The sequence below is a fragment of the Culex pipiens genome, chromosome 2 (genome assembly GCF_016801865.2).
Source record: "Culex pipiens pallens isolate TS chromosome 2, TS_CPP_V2, whole genome shotgun sequence".
In the NCBI taxonomy this organism is placed as follows: Eukaryota; Metazoa; Arthropoda; class Insecta; order Diptera; family Culicidae; genus Culex; species Culex pipiens.
Window position 1 is genome coordinate 25781117 of NC_068938.1, and position 18085 is coordinate 25799201.

The window sequence follows — 18085 nt, forward strand, 5'->3', positions numbered from 1 at the left end:
TATGCTAAACTTAAGTTTAGCAAAATTCGAACAATAAGAATCTGTATCTCTACAGACACCTGTCTGATCAACCAAGTTAAAGTTCGGTATGCAGATCGGAAGGAACGTGGTCAAGAAATGTTGCGTGTTCTTTTCGTGACCCCCCCAAGAAATGTTGACAGTTCGGCATGAGCGCGTTTGACGCGCTTGAGGTTCTTTGGGAGAAAAAATAAAAAGATCAATAATATTCAAAAGTTAAAATTAAATAGAATAAAAATGTTTATTCAAAAACTTTAAACAACAATTTTTAAATTTCAAATTAAAATTATTAATTGTAAACAAAATTGAAAATTTAATTATTGAGAAATCAATAATTTAAAATTTCTTCAGAAAATCAGAAAATTAGAAATTTATAAATTCTAAAACTAAACAAACTAAAATTATAAAATCTTGATTAAATTTTCAAAAGGTAGGAAATTTTCTCCGCTCTTTGTTGTTATCCATTTTTTTTGCAGGTTTGTTTGGGTGATGAATAGATGAGAATGCGTAACGTGATTTTCGAATGATCCCACTTTGTTTACATCTACAATGTAGGAAGCTGTTCAAGCACAAGCATGACTTTTTTCTTACTGGTAAATTGGGTACTGAAGCTCTATGTCAATTTTTATGTACAACGGTAAAAAACACGATTAAAAACCATTTCTGATCACTTTTTTCATTTTAATGCAAAACTTTTTTTTGACAAGACTAAATTTTTTCGATGGATCAACTATGGTCCCCTTGGAACGAGCTGTCAAGTAGGAGCTTTTCTGTCAAGAAGGACCGCGAGGTTAATTTTTCAAAATTGATTTAAAAATCCATTTTAAACTTTTTGTGGTCGTACAAAGGGTCATTGTACTCAGAAAAATAAGCTTTATCGCTGTAAACAATAATATCAGCAATCTAAGCTTCATTTTAGGACCCAATTAGTTCTTTTATAATCGTAGTATGAGTTTTATTTTGTCTAGTTTTTGACATTTTTTGCTGGAAAATGGTATGTTTTCAAGTTTCGATCTGTTAGAAGAGGTTTCTTTTTTACGGGTGATGAAGGACTGCGATTAGAGTGTCATTCTGCGATGTCGCAGATAAATTCCCTGTCTGATTTTGGAATCCTGTAGCTCTTCTTGGTCCAACGAAAAAATATCGCTCATTCTAGCGAAGCTGATCCAACAAACAGAGAAGATTTTCACTAAACCAGTAGATTTTCAAACGGAATCAAACAATAAAGACAGCTGTCTGGATGGATACAAACGCGACTCCATAAACAACTTCCATTCAAAGTTTCTGACCAATCTGACAAATGCGCATAAATTTAAAATTTTCTATATTTTTGTGAAATCCGTCACGAAATCTTATTGCGGGTTTTTAACTACCGCCATCTCTACGCCACTCCTCCAATCTCATCTTTGCGTTCCTTGGTTCCCACTTTCACAACCAGAGGCGCACTCTCACCAGCCATCACAAACCAAAACATCAAAGCAAAACTGTCAAAATAACACTTTCCCAACACGTTCTCTTCTCTCAACTTTTTTTTTTCGCGACCCGGCAGAAAATCGTTTCGCGACTGCTCGAAGTGAATGTGCTGACGCGTTGGCCACCAACCAAAGTGGTCCGTTCCCCCTTCACCAAAAGCGAACCAACCCGTGTAAATGCACCAGGCGCTTCCCGTTTGCCTCCGTAGAATAGCCCTGTTCCGAAGAAGCACCGGTGCGACATCGTTTCGTAGCCTACTGCCGTTGACCACCACCCCCCGGAGTTGGTTCGTGGTCGCGAAATTTCATCATCCTTTTGAAAAGGTTTGTTCGGTGAGACAGTACAGTCAGCAAAAGCCTGCTAGGAAGCCGTTTAATTGGGGCTCCAATAAGAAGCATCGGGACTTTAAGTTGAAGGCGCAGATTCTGGAGAGTATGGCCGCGGATCCGAAGATTGAGGAACAGCTGGCCCCGCTGCGGGAGGCTGTTAAGGAGCAGGTGGGTGATGCTTTATGGTGAAATCTAACGAATGTTACTAAATCGATACTTCCGCAGGGTGATTTGGTGCGCAAGCTCAAGGCCGAGGGCGCGCCGGAGATCGACGTCAAGAAGGCGGTTAATGAGTTGAAGGCGCGCAAGAAGATCCTGGAGGACAGGGAACTGGCGCTGGCGCCGTCGGTGGCCAGCTTCGACCGCGCCCGGATGGAGGATCTGCTGAAGCGACGGTTCTTCTACGACCAGAGCTTCGCCATCTACGGCGGGATTACCGGTCAGTACGACTTTGGACCGATGGGTTGCGCGCTGAAGGCGAACATGATCAACGTGTGGCGGCAGTTCTTCGTGCTGGAGGAGCAGATGTTGGAGGTGGATTGTTCGATTTTGACGCCGGAGCCGGTGCTGAAGGCTTCGGGGCATGTGGACCGGTTTGCCGATTTGATGGTGAAGGACGTCAAGAATGGGGAGTGCTTCCGGTTGGATCATCTGATTAAGAACCATCTGGAGAAGCTGGCCGCGGCGAAGGACGCGACGAAGGAGTTGAAGGACGAGTGCGAGGACATTGTGATTAAGCTGGATGGAATGAACAAGGCGGAGATGGCCGCGATTTTGACCAAGTTCGGCATGAAGAGTCCGATAACCGGGAATGACTTGACGGAGCCGATCGAGTTCAACTTGATGTTTGGAACGCAGATTGGTCCGACTGGGCTGGTTAAAGGGTTCTTGCGACCGGAGACCGCTCAGGGAATCTTTGTCAACTTTAAGCGCTTGCTGGAGTTCAACCAGGGCAAGTTGCCGTTTGCCGCCGCCCAGATTGGCAACTCGTTCCGTAACGAGATCTCGCCGCGGTCTGGGTTGATCCGGGTGCGTGAGTTCACGATGTGCGAGATTGAGCACTTTTGCGATCCGCAGCTCAAGGACCATCCCAAGTTTGAGAACGTCCGGGACGTGGTCATGACGCTGTACTCGGCCTGCAACCAGATGGACGGCAAGAGCGCCCAGCAGATCAAGATTGGGGACGCCGTCGCGAGTGGGCTGGTCGCGAACGAAACGCTTGGCTATTTCATGGCTCGAATTCAGCAGTTTATGCTGAAGATTGGAATCCTGCCCGATCGGTTACGCTTCCGGCAGCACATGGGCAACGAAATGGCCCATTACGCGTGCGATTGCTGGGACGCCGAATGTCTCACCAGCTACGGCTGGGTCGAGTGCGTCGGCTGTGCCGATCGATCGGCGTACGATCTGACCCAGCACACGAACGCCACCGGAGTCAAGCTGGTCGCCGAGAAGAAGCTCCCAGCGCCGAAGACGATCGAAGTTACGGAGGTCGTGCCGAACAAGGCCGCCATCGGCAAGGTGTTCAAGAAGGACGCCAAGAACATCACCGAACTTCTGGCCAAGCTGAGCCTCGACGAGGTGGAAACCATCGGCAAGAACCTCGCCGGCAGCGGCGAACACACGCTGGACGTCAACGGAACTGCGGTCACCCTGAAAAGCGACATGATTGCCGTCAAATCCAGCTCGAAGACGGTGCACGTCGAGGAGATCACCCCCTCAGTCATCGAACCTTCGTTCGGCGTTGGCCGCATCATGTACTCGCTGCTGGAGCACAGCTTCCAGATGCGCGAAGGCGACGAACAGCGCTGCTACTTCTCGCTGCCTCCGGTCGTGGCCCCGCTCAAGTGTTCCGTCCTACCGCTGAGCAACAACGCCGACTTCACCCCATTCGTCAAGAAGATCTGTAAGTTCCCCAAAACCGCTTACTTCAAATTGTAACTAACTCGAGCTTTCAAATTCGCAGCATCGGCCCTGACCAGCGTGGACATCTCGCACAAGGTGGACGACTCGAGCGGTTCGATCGGTCGGCGGTACGCGCGCACCGACGAGATCGCCATCCCGTACGGTGTGACGATCGACTTCGATACGCTCAAGGAGCCGCACACGGTGACGCTGCGCGAGCGGGACTCGCTGAAGCAGGTTCGCATTGGGGTGAGTTCGACGAAACCAAAAACTTCAATTTGAAATGCTAATTTTTGTTTGTTTTGTTTCGAACAGCTCGATGAAGTGGCCGGAGTGGTGCGCGACCTGGCCACCGGACGGCTCAGCTGGGCGGACGTCGAGGCCAAGTATCCCAAGTTTGAGCAGCAGGAGGCGAGCTCGAAGTAAAGCGGACCCGGAGCGAATGAGAAGGACATGGAATAGTTTCTGAGCTTGAAAGTTACTTGAAATGATGGGCATTTTCAACCGTTTGCATTTGATTCTAATTACAGTTATTTTGAAATAAACCTTATTGCACGCGCTACTGCAAAAATGTGTTTTGTATTTTTTTTTTAAATTAGTTTTTCTCAATCTCATTTAAAATAAATCTTAACTGAGCTACGCACACTTGTTTTGTTCAGAATAACAAAAAAATCTGCGAAGCAAAAAAGCTTCCCATACCGGGAATCGAACCCGGGCCTTCCGGGTGAGAGCCGGATATCCTAACCACTAGACAATATGGGACATGTGAAAGGGGCAGCCAAAAGTCATTCATGCGAAAACGTCCGTAACAACAAACACAGAATCACCCTCGTTTGCCATTTTTAACCTTCAAGCAACATTTGTACTGCGCACAGTGCAGCAACTCTTGTCAACGATCATACCATGTTGAAAACACCGGTTCTCGTCCGATCACCGAAGTTAAGCAACATCGGGCGCGATTAGTACTTAGATGGGTGACCGCTTGGGAACGTCGCGTGTCGTTGGCATTTTTTATAATTTTTTTTATTTGTCTTTTATTGCTTTTTTTCAATCGTGTCAAACAAATTTGATAAATTTATTCAAGGTCGCTGTAAATATGTCTTACGTATGCATTCTCACAAAAAATGCATCTGAAATATTCAATTCCTTTCTGCCCAGCTTAAAATTAAGACGTTTTAAGAATTTTATTAGTAAGGGTTATAGTTATAGTCCTTAGAAAGGTTTAATTTCATCAGAAAATGTCGGGTTTTTTTAAAGGTCCATTAAACATACTTTTCATTTTTTACTTTATAGGTAATTGAAAAAAAAAACAAATAAAACCTTGTTTCTTGGACCTTTTCAATAAAAAATTAAGAAGTGTGCATTACTAATGTTCAATTTAACCCTTAGAAATGTTTGCTAAAGTAAATAAAAATTCATATTTAAAGATACAATTTTGGTAAAAAGGTTTTACAAAAAAAAATGTACAAGAAATCCAAATTATCTCAGTTGAAACACTTTCAATAAATATCTTATGACCACTAGCGTGCCCAGGGTGGGGCAACATGGGGCAGTTGCCCCACCATCCTCGGAAATTTGTTCTAAAATTGGGCAGGGGGTGTCCATAAACGACGAAATTTTCAAAACTCTAATATTTTTGCCCCACCTTCCTTGAGGACCTGGGCACGCTAGTGCTTAAAGACCCAACCACGCCTATAAATTGGTTTCGATCTAAAAAATCATCAAAAATCAATTTTTGAGCCGATTTTAAATCTTCTTTATTTTATGATTTTACAAGTTTCACACAGCATTGTCAATAATTAAAACAAGAATATTCTTGTAAAGAAAACTTTGGCCATGGTTTAACTTATACATATCTTACTTTAAAATTCAAAGTTCAAAAAATCATAAAACCCAAAAAATTCAAAATTTAAAAAAATATAAATTTTGAATATCTAAAATTTTACAAATTTTAAAAAACTCAAAATAAGCACCAAGTACACGGTGTATTTTTCCGAGAACATTTTGCGGGGTCCGGCGAAATATTTCGTCGGGGGTCTAGAGCAACTTTTTTTGAAGATTTTTTTTTATTTTAGGGATTTTTCTTCAGAAAAGTCGATAGAAATCGATGGGTTCATGTTCATATCCATCAAATTTCTTATGAATGTGCCTCAAGAGATTCTAAATTACATATTTGACCCTAAATAAAAAGTTTCCAACCCAAATTTACCATATTCTTTCTTTGAAATAACCCCAAAATCCAAGCTGGAAACCTCAAAACGACCGAATAAAAATCTTTTCTTTGTACAATTTGTCATGAAAATACAGCAACAGATTGCCCGGATACAAATTCGAGCTTAAACCATTGCTAAACTTAGAGTATTTCATTTATAAGCTATTTATTACCCAAAAGGTTCCCAACATTATTTTTTCAAACCTCTGCCGTACAACACTATAATATTTTAAAACATTTTCATATCAATCACATTGAAGAAAATAGTTTTCCGAACATTTTCCATAAAAAGTATCAATTTTGGTTCAATATATCACATTGAAGAAAACGGTTTTTTGAACATTTTTCATAAAAAAGTATCAATTTTGGTTCAATTTAAGCAGAGATATATCAAATTTCGTAAAGTATTAAGTGAGTTTCTCCTAAATTTGAGGATTTAGTTCCCATTCAAATGACGAACACTGCCTACTATGATATTTTTAAGGATGAAAACATTTTTTTCTGAAACATAAAACTTATATAAAATTTTTATGAAATTGATGGAAATTATTTTATTAGAATCATTAAAATACTCAGTAGGCGGTGTTAATCTTTTGAATGGGAATTAAATCCACAAATTTAGGAGAAAGTCACTTTATATTTTACGAAATTGGATATATCCTGCTTAAATTGAACCAAAATTGATACTTTTTTTTATGGAAAATGTTCAAAAAACTGTTTTTTTCAATGTGATTGATACGAAAATGTTTAAAAAAATTATAGTGTTGTATGGCAAAGGAATGAAAAAATAATGTTGGGAACCTTTTGGGTAATAAATAGCTTTTAAATAAAATACTCTTAGTTTAGCAATGGTTTAAGCTCGAATTTGTATCCGGACAATCTGTTGCTGTATTTTCAAGACAAATTGAACAAAGAAAAGATTTTTATTCGGTCGTTTTGAGGCTTCCAGCTTGGATTTTGAGGTTATTTCAAAGAAAGCTAGAAATCTGTTAAATTTGGGTTGGAACTGGAAACGGGAAAGAGCCCTTCTTTCATGGGGCCAAATATCAGACTTGCCAAATTTTTAATTTTAAGTTTGTTCTAGGATACACACCGTGAGTAATTTTTGTTTAGTCCCAGAATATGTTTTGGTACGCGTTGTCAAAAAATGCGTATACAAAATTATGAAAAAAAAGCATAAAACACGAAAACCAAAGTTTTCGTAGAGTAAAAATTACTCATAATGACTTCGATAAATGCTGGCTCGGAAGGAACTCAAAACTCCAGATAACGAGGCCGAATTCAAAAACGCAGAATCGTAAAATGCATTAAATTAAAAGGACGGATTTTCTTTTGGTCAGAATTCAGTAAAACAGAGGAAAAAGCCATAATCATAATCGTTTAATTTTCTGACAAAAAAAATCAAAAATTCAGGATTAAAAAAATAGAAAATAAAAATATTTTTAGCTTCAAACAAAATATACTTAAGTTAACTCCAAAAATTAGAAACACAAAAATTCTTAAATACTTAAAAAAATTAAAAATATGCAGAGGTTCAAAATTTCAAAATTTAAAATAATAGGAATAAAAAAAACATAACCTTAGGAACTTTAAAATTCTAAAAAAAAATAACACAGTTCGTACTAGATTACCCAACGTCCTCGTCAAAAATTCATTTCGGATAATCGAATCACCGAAATCGAAAATCCAGGAAAATTCCATCTAGAGATTAGTAAAAATAGCATGGACGCATAAGGGTTAATCCAACAAGAATTCTTTAGAAAATTTATAAATAGACTCTGGTGTCGGTAAAGTAGAGGCTTTCTTTCCTTATTCTTTGTATTGAAATTGAAATTTCCCAAAAAATTATTTAAATATTTTTGTTATATTTTACGTTATTGCTCAAAAGTTGAAAAATAATTGTAATATCTTCAAAAGATATGCTTTTTTCTAAATAAAAATCCCTGAACCACATAACAATGAGTAAACAACAACAGAATATCTTACCTTTCAACCACCTAGTCAAACTCCTTAATCACCTGGTCCGCCACGATGCCCTTCTGAACGTCCGTCACGCCACCGTAAATCTCCGTGATCCTCGCGTCCCGGTACAACCGCTCCGCCGGCAGATCCTTCACGTACCCCATCCCGCCCATAATCTGCTGGCAGTTGTGCGCCGCAAAAGTGGCCGTTTCTCCCGCAACCCACTTGGCCATCGAACACGACTTGGTCGCTGGCCTCTGGTGATCAATTTCCGTGGCCGCCTTGCGAACCAGCAGCCGCGAGCTTTCGATGCGAACGGCCATTTCCGCTATCCGGGTTCGCACGGCTGGGAGTTTGAGGAGTGGTTCTCCGAAGGCGATTCGCTGCTTGGCGTACGCGATGGCCTCTTCCAGGGAGGCTTGTGCGATTCCGAGTGCTTGGGAGGCGATGCCGATTCTGGCGCGATCGAGCTGTTCCATGGCCAGCCGGAAGCCACCGCCGATCGTTCCGAGGAGGTTTGATTTTGGGATTTTAACGTTTTCCAGAATCAAGTTGCACGTTGAACTTGCTCGAATGCCGAGTTTTTCCTCGGGGCGACCTATCGTAAGCCCTGGGGATTCTTCAAAATCCACCAAAAAAGCGGTTATCCCTTTATACTTGAGTTCCGGATTAACGGTGGCAAAAATAATCCCACTTTTCGCCTCCAACGCCGAAGTGACCCAAGCTTTCGTCCCGTTCAGCACAAACCCATCGCCATCCTCCACAGCCCTGGTGCTCAACGCGGCCACATCTGACCCAGCGTCCGCTTCACTAAGCGCAAATGCTCCCAACGTGGCACACGAATACTTCCGGAAGAACCGGTCCTTTTGCTCGCGACTTCCAACCCGGTCCAGCAAATTTGCATACAAACAGTTGTGAATCGAAACGATCGACCCGGTGCTGCCACACCCCCGGGACAGTTCCTCAACGATCAGCGAAAGCGCCAACATGCCCTGCCCGGAACCACCCGGATATTCCGGCCCGACGGTAACTCGCATCATCCCGAGGTCAGCCAACTGCTCAATTACTTCCTTAGGGAAACGGCTTTCCCGGTCCAGTTCGGCGGCAATCGGTTTGAGCTGGGAGTCTACAAAGGCGCGGCATGTCTGCTGGAGTTGGGCCAGTTCCGGCGGAAGTTCACAAATGCTAAAGTGGCGGAATGCGCACGGAAGTGGGGGTGGAACTGTACGAAATTGTTGGACTTAGTCGGTGCAAATTCGGTAGATTTAAGCTAACTTACCGGACAGTAATTTGCGGAACATTTTGGAAAGGGTGATAGTAAGATTGTTACTGATAGCACTACAGCATGATACGCAGAAATTTCTTATCGTTTATTTGCAATTTGATATGCAAATTAAGCCAAATTGAATTTTGAATGCAACGAAAGGCTACGCGGAAAGGAACACTGCGCGGTTTGTTTACATCACTAGCGAGTCTACTTTACCGACAGTTAGGTAAACATGTGCCCAGTGAGTGGACGCTGTTGCGTTTTGACGGGCAGCAGTGTTGCCAAATTGTATGTGAAATATTGTAACCCTCAAGTGCCAAGTTGCACTACACAGTACACAAGTCGAAAAAAAATATACTTTAACACTAAAAGTAACCTTCATTTTTTTACAATTGGGTCCTAAAATGAAGCTTAGATTGCTGATATTATTGTTTACAGCGATAAAGCTTATTTTTCTGAGTACAATGACCCTTTGTACGACCACAAAGAGTTTAAAATGGATTTTTAAATCAATTTTGAAAAATTAACCTCGCGGTCCTTCTTGACAGAAAAGGTCCTGCTTGACAGCTCGTTCCAAGGGGACCATAGTTGATCCATCGAAAAAATGTTGTCTTGTCAATATTTTTTGTTTGCATTAAAAAGAAAAAAAGTGATCAGAAATGGTTTTTAATCGTGTTTTTTACCGTTGTACATAAAAATTGACATAGGGCTTTAGTACCCAATTATAAAAAAGAGTGTTGAAATAAATTTTATTTTGAAAAAAAATTGTTCATTTCAAAGTACGAACTTTTTTTCCCAAATGTGAAATAACTTTATTTTGTTATAATATATTCTTTGAGAACGGTGTAGAAAAGATATCAAAAAATATTTACGAGACTGAAAAAGCAAGTCTGTTATAAAGAAATTGTCAAAAACCATCAAAAAACCAATGTTTTCAACATTGAACTTAAGACAGTGGTGGATATTGAGACTTTTATGTAAAATTGTCTGGAGAACCGATTCCCGTATTCAGCTTTTGAAAATTTTGACGTTTAGATCACTTTAAAAAACAGTTTCAGTTAATAATTTTTGTATTTTTTGGTCAGTTGCTCCATCCTGCATATTTCGTGAGTCTTTTTTGTAACATCTTAGGCAAAATTTGGACGAAAAAAAATCGTAGGCTCACCTTGAAGAAAAAAAAAACAAAAAATCTCATAAAAGTGACGTGTTTTTGTTTTTCAGCCCGTCAAATTTCCTACAAGTTGATCTTTGATCACTTTTTAATACGATGCAACGGCTTCGAGCTACAGCAATTAGTTAAATTACGAAATACAAAAATATTTAAAACAATTACGCCCTTCTAAAATGTCAATATCGAGTGAAACTGGCTCCATATACAACAAAATTGGTTACATAAGCGTATAATAACATGTCTACAAAGTTTTATTGAAATCGGAGAGGGTCCGGTACAACCTTTACATATTTGACATGGAATTACTAATTAATACTTTTTTTTAAACTAAAAATTCTATCCAAGCGAAGATGGCGTTCGAATTGTGAACGTCTGAAATGTCAAAATCGCTCAGTAGCACCAATATTAGAAAAAAATGTGGCTGTCATGCCATGGCATACTTTATTCATAATGTTGGTACGACTGCGTGAATTGACATTTCGGGCGTTCACAATTCGATCGCCATCTTCGCTTAAAAATCTGGATAATTTTTTTCCGAAATTCATGGTGATCCCGCAAAATCAAATAAACCATCGGGGGAATAGTCCCAACTAAATCACTACTTAAAGAGATGTAGTTACCATTTACTTAACAATTATGGTATAGTTAAGGCACTATACAAAACCATAACGAAACTGATCGTCAAATGATGACGGTTTTGTGGAGTAATTCCACGTTGACAGGGCTGTATAAACAGGCACTGCTGATGCCAGAGATTTTGTTTATGTTACTTTATTTGAAATCATTATTAAACAGACTTTACTGATGTAACTTTTGCTCATTTTTGGTGGAGAGGTAGCTTATTAGGAGTACTTTCAGAATGTGCAATAACCCAGAAAGTGTCAAAATCAAGGTCAAAATGAACAGCTAAAAGTTTTTTAGTTTTTTAACACAACATCATTTGAAAATTCCAAATTTGAGAGAGGTCAAATAAACCTGATTTTTATTTTTTGCTTCCTTGGTGGTTTTAAAAACCGCCTTGGGTCAGAGGTATTCAAAAAACACCCAAAAAGCAAAAAATGATAATTTGGTTTATTGGACTTACAAATAAACTGGCACCACTGTCGTATTAAAAACGAAAACGTTTCACCCGCTGGGCTGACCAACACGATCCACAGACCACATCCACAACACGTCATCCACACATCTAGCTGTCAAACTACCGCGGCCCAAAATCGAGCATTCTCCGTTCAGGTTCACACGTGCGCGTGCAGTTTTGTTAATAACTCGTTTTTTCTGGACTTTTCCAAGAAATTTTCGTGTCAATCCGTTGAAATTTACTAGTTTCTGTCCATTTCCACCATGGGCAGGAAGAATAAGCAGAAAATAAAGTCGCAGCTGGGCGCGGAAAAGCCCGCTTCAAACGGCAAAGGTTTGTGTTGGGGAATTTTTTAAAACGTGTTTTTGTTTATCTGAACTATTTTTGCACTTGCAGCTTCCGTGGAGGATTTGGAGGAGAACTTCGAGCTTGAGCCGGAACAGACCAAGGCGGACAAGCGGAAAAAGCAAAAGAAACGTAAGAACTCGGAGGGCGAAAATGGTTCCGTTGCTGGTGCTTGTGAGTAATTTTTGAGGGGTTTGAAACTTGCAAGATTTTACCTGGGCTTTTCAAATTTTTAGTTGTAAAACGTCCCAAAAACAGTGACGAAGAGGAGAATGATGATGACGCGGAGGAAAACGGTCATGATGATTCGGAGGAACAGGAGGAACACCCGACCGTTGGTTCCGGAGATGCGTACGAGGTCTTGCTCGGAAGCCAAGAGTTTGAATCGCTCAAGGGCAAAGTTTCCGATAATACGCTGAAGGCAATCACCGAGATGGGATTCACCAAGATGACGGAGATCCAGGCCAAAGCGATTCCGCCTCTGCTGGCCGGTCGCGATCTGATTGGTTCGGCCAAAACGGGCAGCGGCAAAACGTTAGCTTTTCTGATTCCGGCCGTTGAGTTGATCTACAAGTTGCAGTTTAAGCCAAGAAACGGAACCGGCGTGCTTGTGATTTCGCCGACGCGCGAACTGGCCATGCAGATTTTCGGCGTGCTGAAGGAACTCAGTGCGCACCACCATTACACGTACGGACTGTTGATGGGTGGGGCCAGTCGGCACACGGAGAACGAGAAGCTGTCGAAAGGACTAAACATTATTGTTGCCACGCCGGGTCGCCTTCTGGACCATCTGAAAGGAACTCCCAACTTCCTGTTCAAAAACCTTCAATGTCTGATCATCGACGAGTGCGATCGGATCCTGGAAATCGGTTTCGAGGAGGACATGAAGCAGATCATTAGCATTCTGCCGAAAAAGCGTCAAACGATGCTGTTTTCCGCCACGCAAACCTCACGCACGGAGGAACTCGGCAAGCTGGCGCTCAAGTCGGAACCGATCTACGTCGGCGTGGACGACAACAAGACGGAGGCGACGGTGAGTGGGCTCGAGCAGGGCTACATCGTGTGTCCGTCGGAGAAGCGGCTGCTGGTGTTGTTTACATTCTTGAAGAAAAATCGCAAGAAGAAGGTGATGGTGTTCTTTTCGTCGTGTCTGTCGGTCAAGTTCCACCACGAGCTGTTCAATTATATCGACCTGCCGGTGAACTCGATTCATGTAAGTGTTACCTATCATTTTATTAACATTTGGGATGTCTCGTTTTTTGGCTTCTCTTACAAACACCCTTAGAAATGAATGGTTAAGTTGTCCAAGCAAGATATTTCTCTACGATGACGATAAAATACGGGATGCTCCCCATATTGATTCGACGACTTGAGTTTTCAAAAGCAGTATTAAACAAATGCCTTAACGTAGAAGTATTCAGTTTGTTGCAAACGAGAAAAAGGACGATAGCAAGTAAACTGTCGAGATCAGACATCTAGGTAATTGCGTTAATCAGGAGTTTGTAATCGCAAAAATACATAATCTCCGACTCGCGTTTTTGAAAGCAGTATTAAGAAAAAACGCCGTATCTTTAAAAAAATATCTGTTTGCCAGACGGTAAATAAGCAGCAAGCAAACAGTCTGCCGAGTCTAAAAATTGATTAAAGTCGTCTTAAAAGTTTTTTTTTTATGACCGACGTCCAGTTTCACCTTAAGATCTAGGAAGACAAAAGCAAAAAAAAAAAATAGCTGAAGAAATTTGGAAGAAATAGAGTTTGTGTTGCGTTTGCCATTCATGGGGAGGAATAAGACAAACATTTAAATATAAATAAATCATTATATTCAAAACTCAAAATTCAACAAAAATTTTAACTTAAACTCAAAAATGTTAAAATAAAAAAACAAAACTTCGAAAAAAATCTATTTTGAAATTCCTAAATTTTTCAATTCTACAATTTTAGACCTTATATTCTAAAATTCATTAATTCTTAGATATCAAAATTCTAAAATTCTTACATTTGTTAATTCTTAAACTCCAGAATCCTTAGACCCTTCAATCCTTAAATTTTTAAATTCCAAGATTATTTAATTCTAAAATTTTTATATTCAAAAATTCTTACATTATTAAATTTTTGAATTCGTAAATTCTTTAATTTTTAAATTCTTGATTTTTTTATATTATTAAATTGCTAAATTCTTGGCTTCTCAAATTCCTAAATTCTTAAATCCTGAAATTATTAAAATCCTAAGTTGTAAAATTTTAAATTCTTGATTTAATAAATACCTAAATTCTTAAAATCTTAAATTCTTAGACTCTTAAATTCTTTAAATTTCCAAATGCCTAAAATCTAGAATCCTTCAATTTTTTAATTTTTGAATTCCCCAATTCTTAAATTTATATTAATAAATTGTCGGGCATTTGCCAAAATCTGCGAAAATCGGGAAAAGTCGGGAATTTGTGTTTCTTTGTCAAAAGTCGGTAAATGTTGGAAATCCTGAAATTTTAAAATCCTAATTTCAGAATTTTTTAAATTCTTTAATTTCCAAATTTTTAAATTCTCAAATTGTCAAATTCTTAAATTCTTGGATTCTAAAATTGTTATAAAAAAAATCTTGTATTCCAACAAATTCTAAAATTCCTTAAAATACTTAATTCCTAAATTCTTATACTCATAAATTCTAAAAATTTTAAATGTCAAAATTATTACATTTTTAAATTCTAAGATTCTAAAAATTTTAAATTCAAGTTCTAAAAATCCTAAATTCTTAGCCTCTGAATTCTTTTTTTTAATTCCGAAATTAATAAATTTGAAAACTCCAAAATGCATACATTTTTAAATTTTTGAATTCTTAAATTTTTAAATAATTAAGTTAAATAGCAAAATTTTTGGATTCTGAAATTATTAAATCCTGAAATTCTTTAAATCCTAGATTAAGTTTCTAAATTCTTTAATTGCTAATTCTTAAATTCTTAGATTCTCAAATTCTTAAATTTTAAAATTCCTCAATTCTTTTATTACCAAATTTCTAAACTTCTGGATTCTGAAATTTTTGAATTCTTCAATTGCTATATTCTTAAATTCTTAGATTCTCAAATTCCTTAATTCCAGAATTCTTATACCTATTCCAACATTTTTTTTAATTCATGCATTTCTAAATTCTTAGATTCTTAAAATATCAAATTCTAAAAACTTTTAACTTGTTCAAGTCATAAATTCCTAAATTTTTAATTGCCTAAATCCTTAAATTATTTGATTCCTTCAGAATTGAATTTCTTTAATACTTTTCTTTTTAAATTCTTAATTTCTTGAATTATTAAATTCTTATAATTCAAAATTCGCATATTAAATTCGCAATTTCCTGAATTTCTACATTCAGAAATTTTTAAATTCTAAAATTGCTAAAAACTTAAATGTCGCCATCTTACAGAAAACCCAATAACAAGTAATCCAATGACAATTTTTTGAGTCTTAATTTTGGTTAGAGGTCCAAATTTTGAAAAAAAAAAATTGTCTTGTTTCGATTCTCAAGTACGAACGGTGTTTAAAGCTTTGAAATCCCTAGATTTTTTTAAGATGTTCGAATTATTCAAAAAATTTAAATTTCAGGATTTTGAATTTTAAAACTTTAATTTTTTTGAATTGTGATATTTCTGTTTTATAATTGCTTACATTTTGTTTTTTTGTTTATTTAAAACTTTTTTTAACGTTTAAATTCTTCAATATTTTTTAGAATTCTTAGTTTTAGAATTTTAAAATTTTTGAATTAATAATTGGGTTATTTGCAGTCTTATTCAGATATTTTTTTTTTAATTTTCTTGTTTTGTGACAGGCACAGTTTGTTTATCTAGCTTTTTAATTTATTTTTGCCTTCCTTATCTCAACAATAAGCAGGCCAAGTGCGAATGATGCTGATGATACCTCTTCAGTTGACGCTCAGGCGAGGAACATCCTGGAAGGAGCGTCACTGACTACGTCCGTAGTCCTGTTAGATCATACTTGATCAAGACAGTATAGCTCTGGTTCCTTGCAAGTGTCCTATTTTCTTACCTCCACGTTGGCTTGGTTTTCATGATGACCTAGCTGGTGGCCTGTGGAAACGGATCGTAAACCTTTGACCACCGTGGGTCAAAGTCGAGACGGCTAAAAGAAAGGGGCGCGACAATGTGGGAAAGGGAAGTAATTTGTGATTGTATACGGTATTGTTTTGATTCGCAGTATGTTGAGTCAACTGCTGTGGATGTACCTGAACGTTGCAGAACGGGGTTTCCTCTCTCCTTTCCATTTCCAGCTACCACCTATCTTCTGTTTATTTTGTTTCACTGATTTTCTAACGCGGCTCTGTTTACTATCCTCCATTTGATTTCGATTTTACTCATTTGATTCTCTTATTTCTCAACGCTTTTTCACTCTATTTTACCAATTGATGCTGCTGTAACATACTTTCTGCTTTCCCTGCTTTCCCCCTTCCCAATCAATCAATCAATCAATCAATCAATCCTTAATTTGGCAGTCAATTTTGTTTATCATGTGCCTTTTCTTTATTTGTCTATTTGAATAATTCAATATTCTTTTTGGGCCAATATTCAAATTTGGGCCTATAAATTGCCCTCAATACAATCTAAGCTTGTTTTTTTACCTCTATTTATTAATTATTGTTAATTTCTTTATCTACTTCATAAATTACTATCTTTCTTTTACTATTGATTCTTCAAATAGTATATTTCTTTCACTGTCCATTGTTTTCAATCTTTACCCTTTTCTTCAAACAAATGAGGTTCGAGCCCTTACTAATTTTTTGGAGTGATCAAAGAATTAACACAAATATTACTATTGTACTTTTGAAAAACTTTTATAAAATGCTTAGGACCAAAATTGTAACAAAACACCGCGACAAAAGAAATAGCAACATAAAAACACGACTCAACACTAGGAAAGATTTCAGGAGAAAACAAAACACAGTAAAATAACAACTAGTTTTTGAATTCAAACTAAAAATAAAACAGTTTTTGCTTTAATGAAAGTTGTTAGGCACACTATAAATGGTTAGGCGCTTATACTTACATCAAACCCTAATTAATGTACCACCCCCGGCCGAGTTAAAATGCGTAACCGGAAAAGAAGGTGTGCATGCCTGGCACGAACACTCAAAGCGTGTTCTAGCGTGCTGCTCGTACTGACTCAGAGCAAGGGTGAGATGTAGGTGTAAGGGCAGTGCGTGTTCGTTGGGAACCTTGTGCATAAGATCGGTCAAGGCCCGTTCTTACACTGAAAATTGCGAATTGCGAATTGCCTTCCTTATCTCAATAATAAGGAACGGTTTTAAGATCACTATCGTTGAATATGTTATCTAAACTACCTTATCAATGAGCCAGAAAGATTGAAGATCTGATAACCCTATCAAAAGAAATTAGTAAAGTAGGTATTAGACTATGACAATCAAACAAACGCAACGGCATACGCTCTTTTTTGTATTTTACAGTTTGCCAAACTCGCAAACAACTCAAACAAACAAAATAGTCTAATACCTGCTTCATGAAACTAATTTTGTTTAACATGGTTAAGCTAGATTAAGTAACGTTTTTCATATAAACTAACCATCTTTCTCTCTCCTTCCCCACAGGGCAAGCAAAAGCAAGCCAAGCGCACGTCCGTCTTCTTCCAGTTCTGCAACGCCGAGTCGGGCATCCTGCTCTGCACGGACGTGGCCGCCCGCGGTCTGGACATTCCGGCGGTGGACTGGATCGTGCAGTACGACCCCCCGAACGACACCAAGGAGTACATCCACCGGGTGGGACGAACCGCTCGCGGGGACAACCTGTGCGGCCACGCGCTGCTGCTGCTCCGTCCGGAGGAGGTGGCTTTCCTGAAGTATCTGAAGCAAGCGAAGGTACCGCTGAACGAGTTTGAGTTTTCGTGGAACAAGATCGCCGATATTCAGCTGCAGCTGGAGACGCTGCTGGCGAAGAATTACTTTTTGAACCAGTCGGGGAAGTTGGCGTTCAAGTCGTACGTGCGGGCGTACGAGGGGCACCATATGAAGGACGTGTTTAACGTGGGGAACTTGGACCTGCTGCAGGTGGCGCGGAACTTTGGCTTTACGCAGCCGCCGCACGTGGACTTTGGCAAGAGCTACAAGATCCAGAACTCGGACCGGCGGGCGGGCAATCGCGGGTTGGGCCACTTCAAGTCGCTGAACAAGGACAAGAAGGGGGAGATGAAGTTTAAGCACATTAAGAATAGGAAAGAGCTGAAGAAGGTTGACTACAAGTGAGTAGGAGTTACACGTTACAAACCAGAAATGTATCAATTTTTTAAGTGAAGCTTTTTTTTTGCTGTGCGTCCG

The 18085-nt window shown here is 39.1% G+C and overlaps 3 protein-coding genes and 2 non-coding genes across 5 annotated transcripts; 3 read left to right on the top strand and 2 right to left on the bottom strand.

Moving 5' to 3' along the window:
- The first annotated feature begins 1523 nt into the window (after nt 1-1523).
- LOC120414587 (glycine--tRNA ligase) lies at nt 1524-4296 on the top strand. Its single transcript, XM_039575826.1, has 4 exons — nt 1524-1988; nt 2046-3726; nt 3787-3974; nt 4041-4296. Exons 1-4 carry the CDS (start codon nt 1668-1670, stop codon nt 4149-4151), a joined length of 2301 nt encoding a protein of 766 aa, XP_039431760.1. The 5' UTR covers nt 1524-1667; the 3' UTR covers nt 4152-4296.
- Nucleotides 4297-4415: 119 nt separating this feature from the next.
- Trnae-cuc (transfer RNA glutamic acid (anticodon CUC)) lies at nt 4416-4487 on the bottom strand. The gene has a single exon. It is a non-coding gene; the product is annotated as a tRNA-Glu (tRNA).
- Nucleotides 4488-4613: 126 nt separating this feature from the next.
- LOC120414593 (5S ribosomal RNA) lies at nt 4614-4732 on the top strand. The gene has a single exon (XR_005605100.1). It is a non-coding gene; the product is annotated as a 5S ribosomal RNA (ribosomal RNA).
- A 3046-nt stretch (nt 4733-7778) lies between these two features.
- Nucleotides 7779-9364, bottom strand: LOC120414588 (short-chain specific acyl-CoA dehydrogenase, mitochondrial-like). The gene is made up of 2 exons (XM_039575827.2): nt 9179-9364; nt 7779-9121 (listed from the first exon to the last, which is right to left on the bottom strand). Exons 1-2 carry the CDS (start codon nt 9198-9200, stop codon nt 7935-7937), a joined length of 1209 nt encoding a protein of 402 aa, XP_039431761.1. The 5' UTR covers nt 9201-9364; the 3' UTR covers nt 7779-7934.
- Nucleotides 9365-11547: 2183 nt separating this feature from the next.
- Nucleotides 11548-18062, top strand: LOC120414546 (probable ATP-dependent RNA helicase pitchoune). The gene is made up of 4 exons (XM_039575759.2): nt 11548-11748; nt 11812-11934; nt 11997-12973; nt 17363-18062. Exons 1-4 carry the CDS (start codon nt 11679-11681, stop codon nt 18011-18013), a joined length of 1821 nt encoding a protein of 606 aa, XP_039431693.1. The 5' UTR covers nt 11548-11678; the 3' UTR covers nt 18014-18062.
- The last annotated feature ends 23 nt before the right edge of the window (nt 18063-18085 follow it).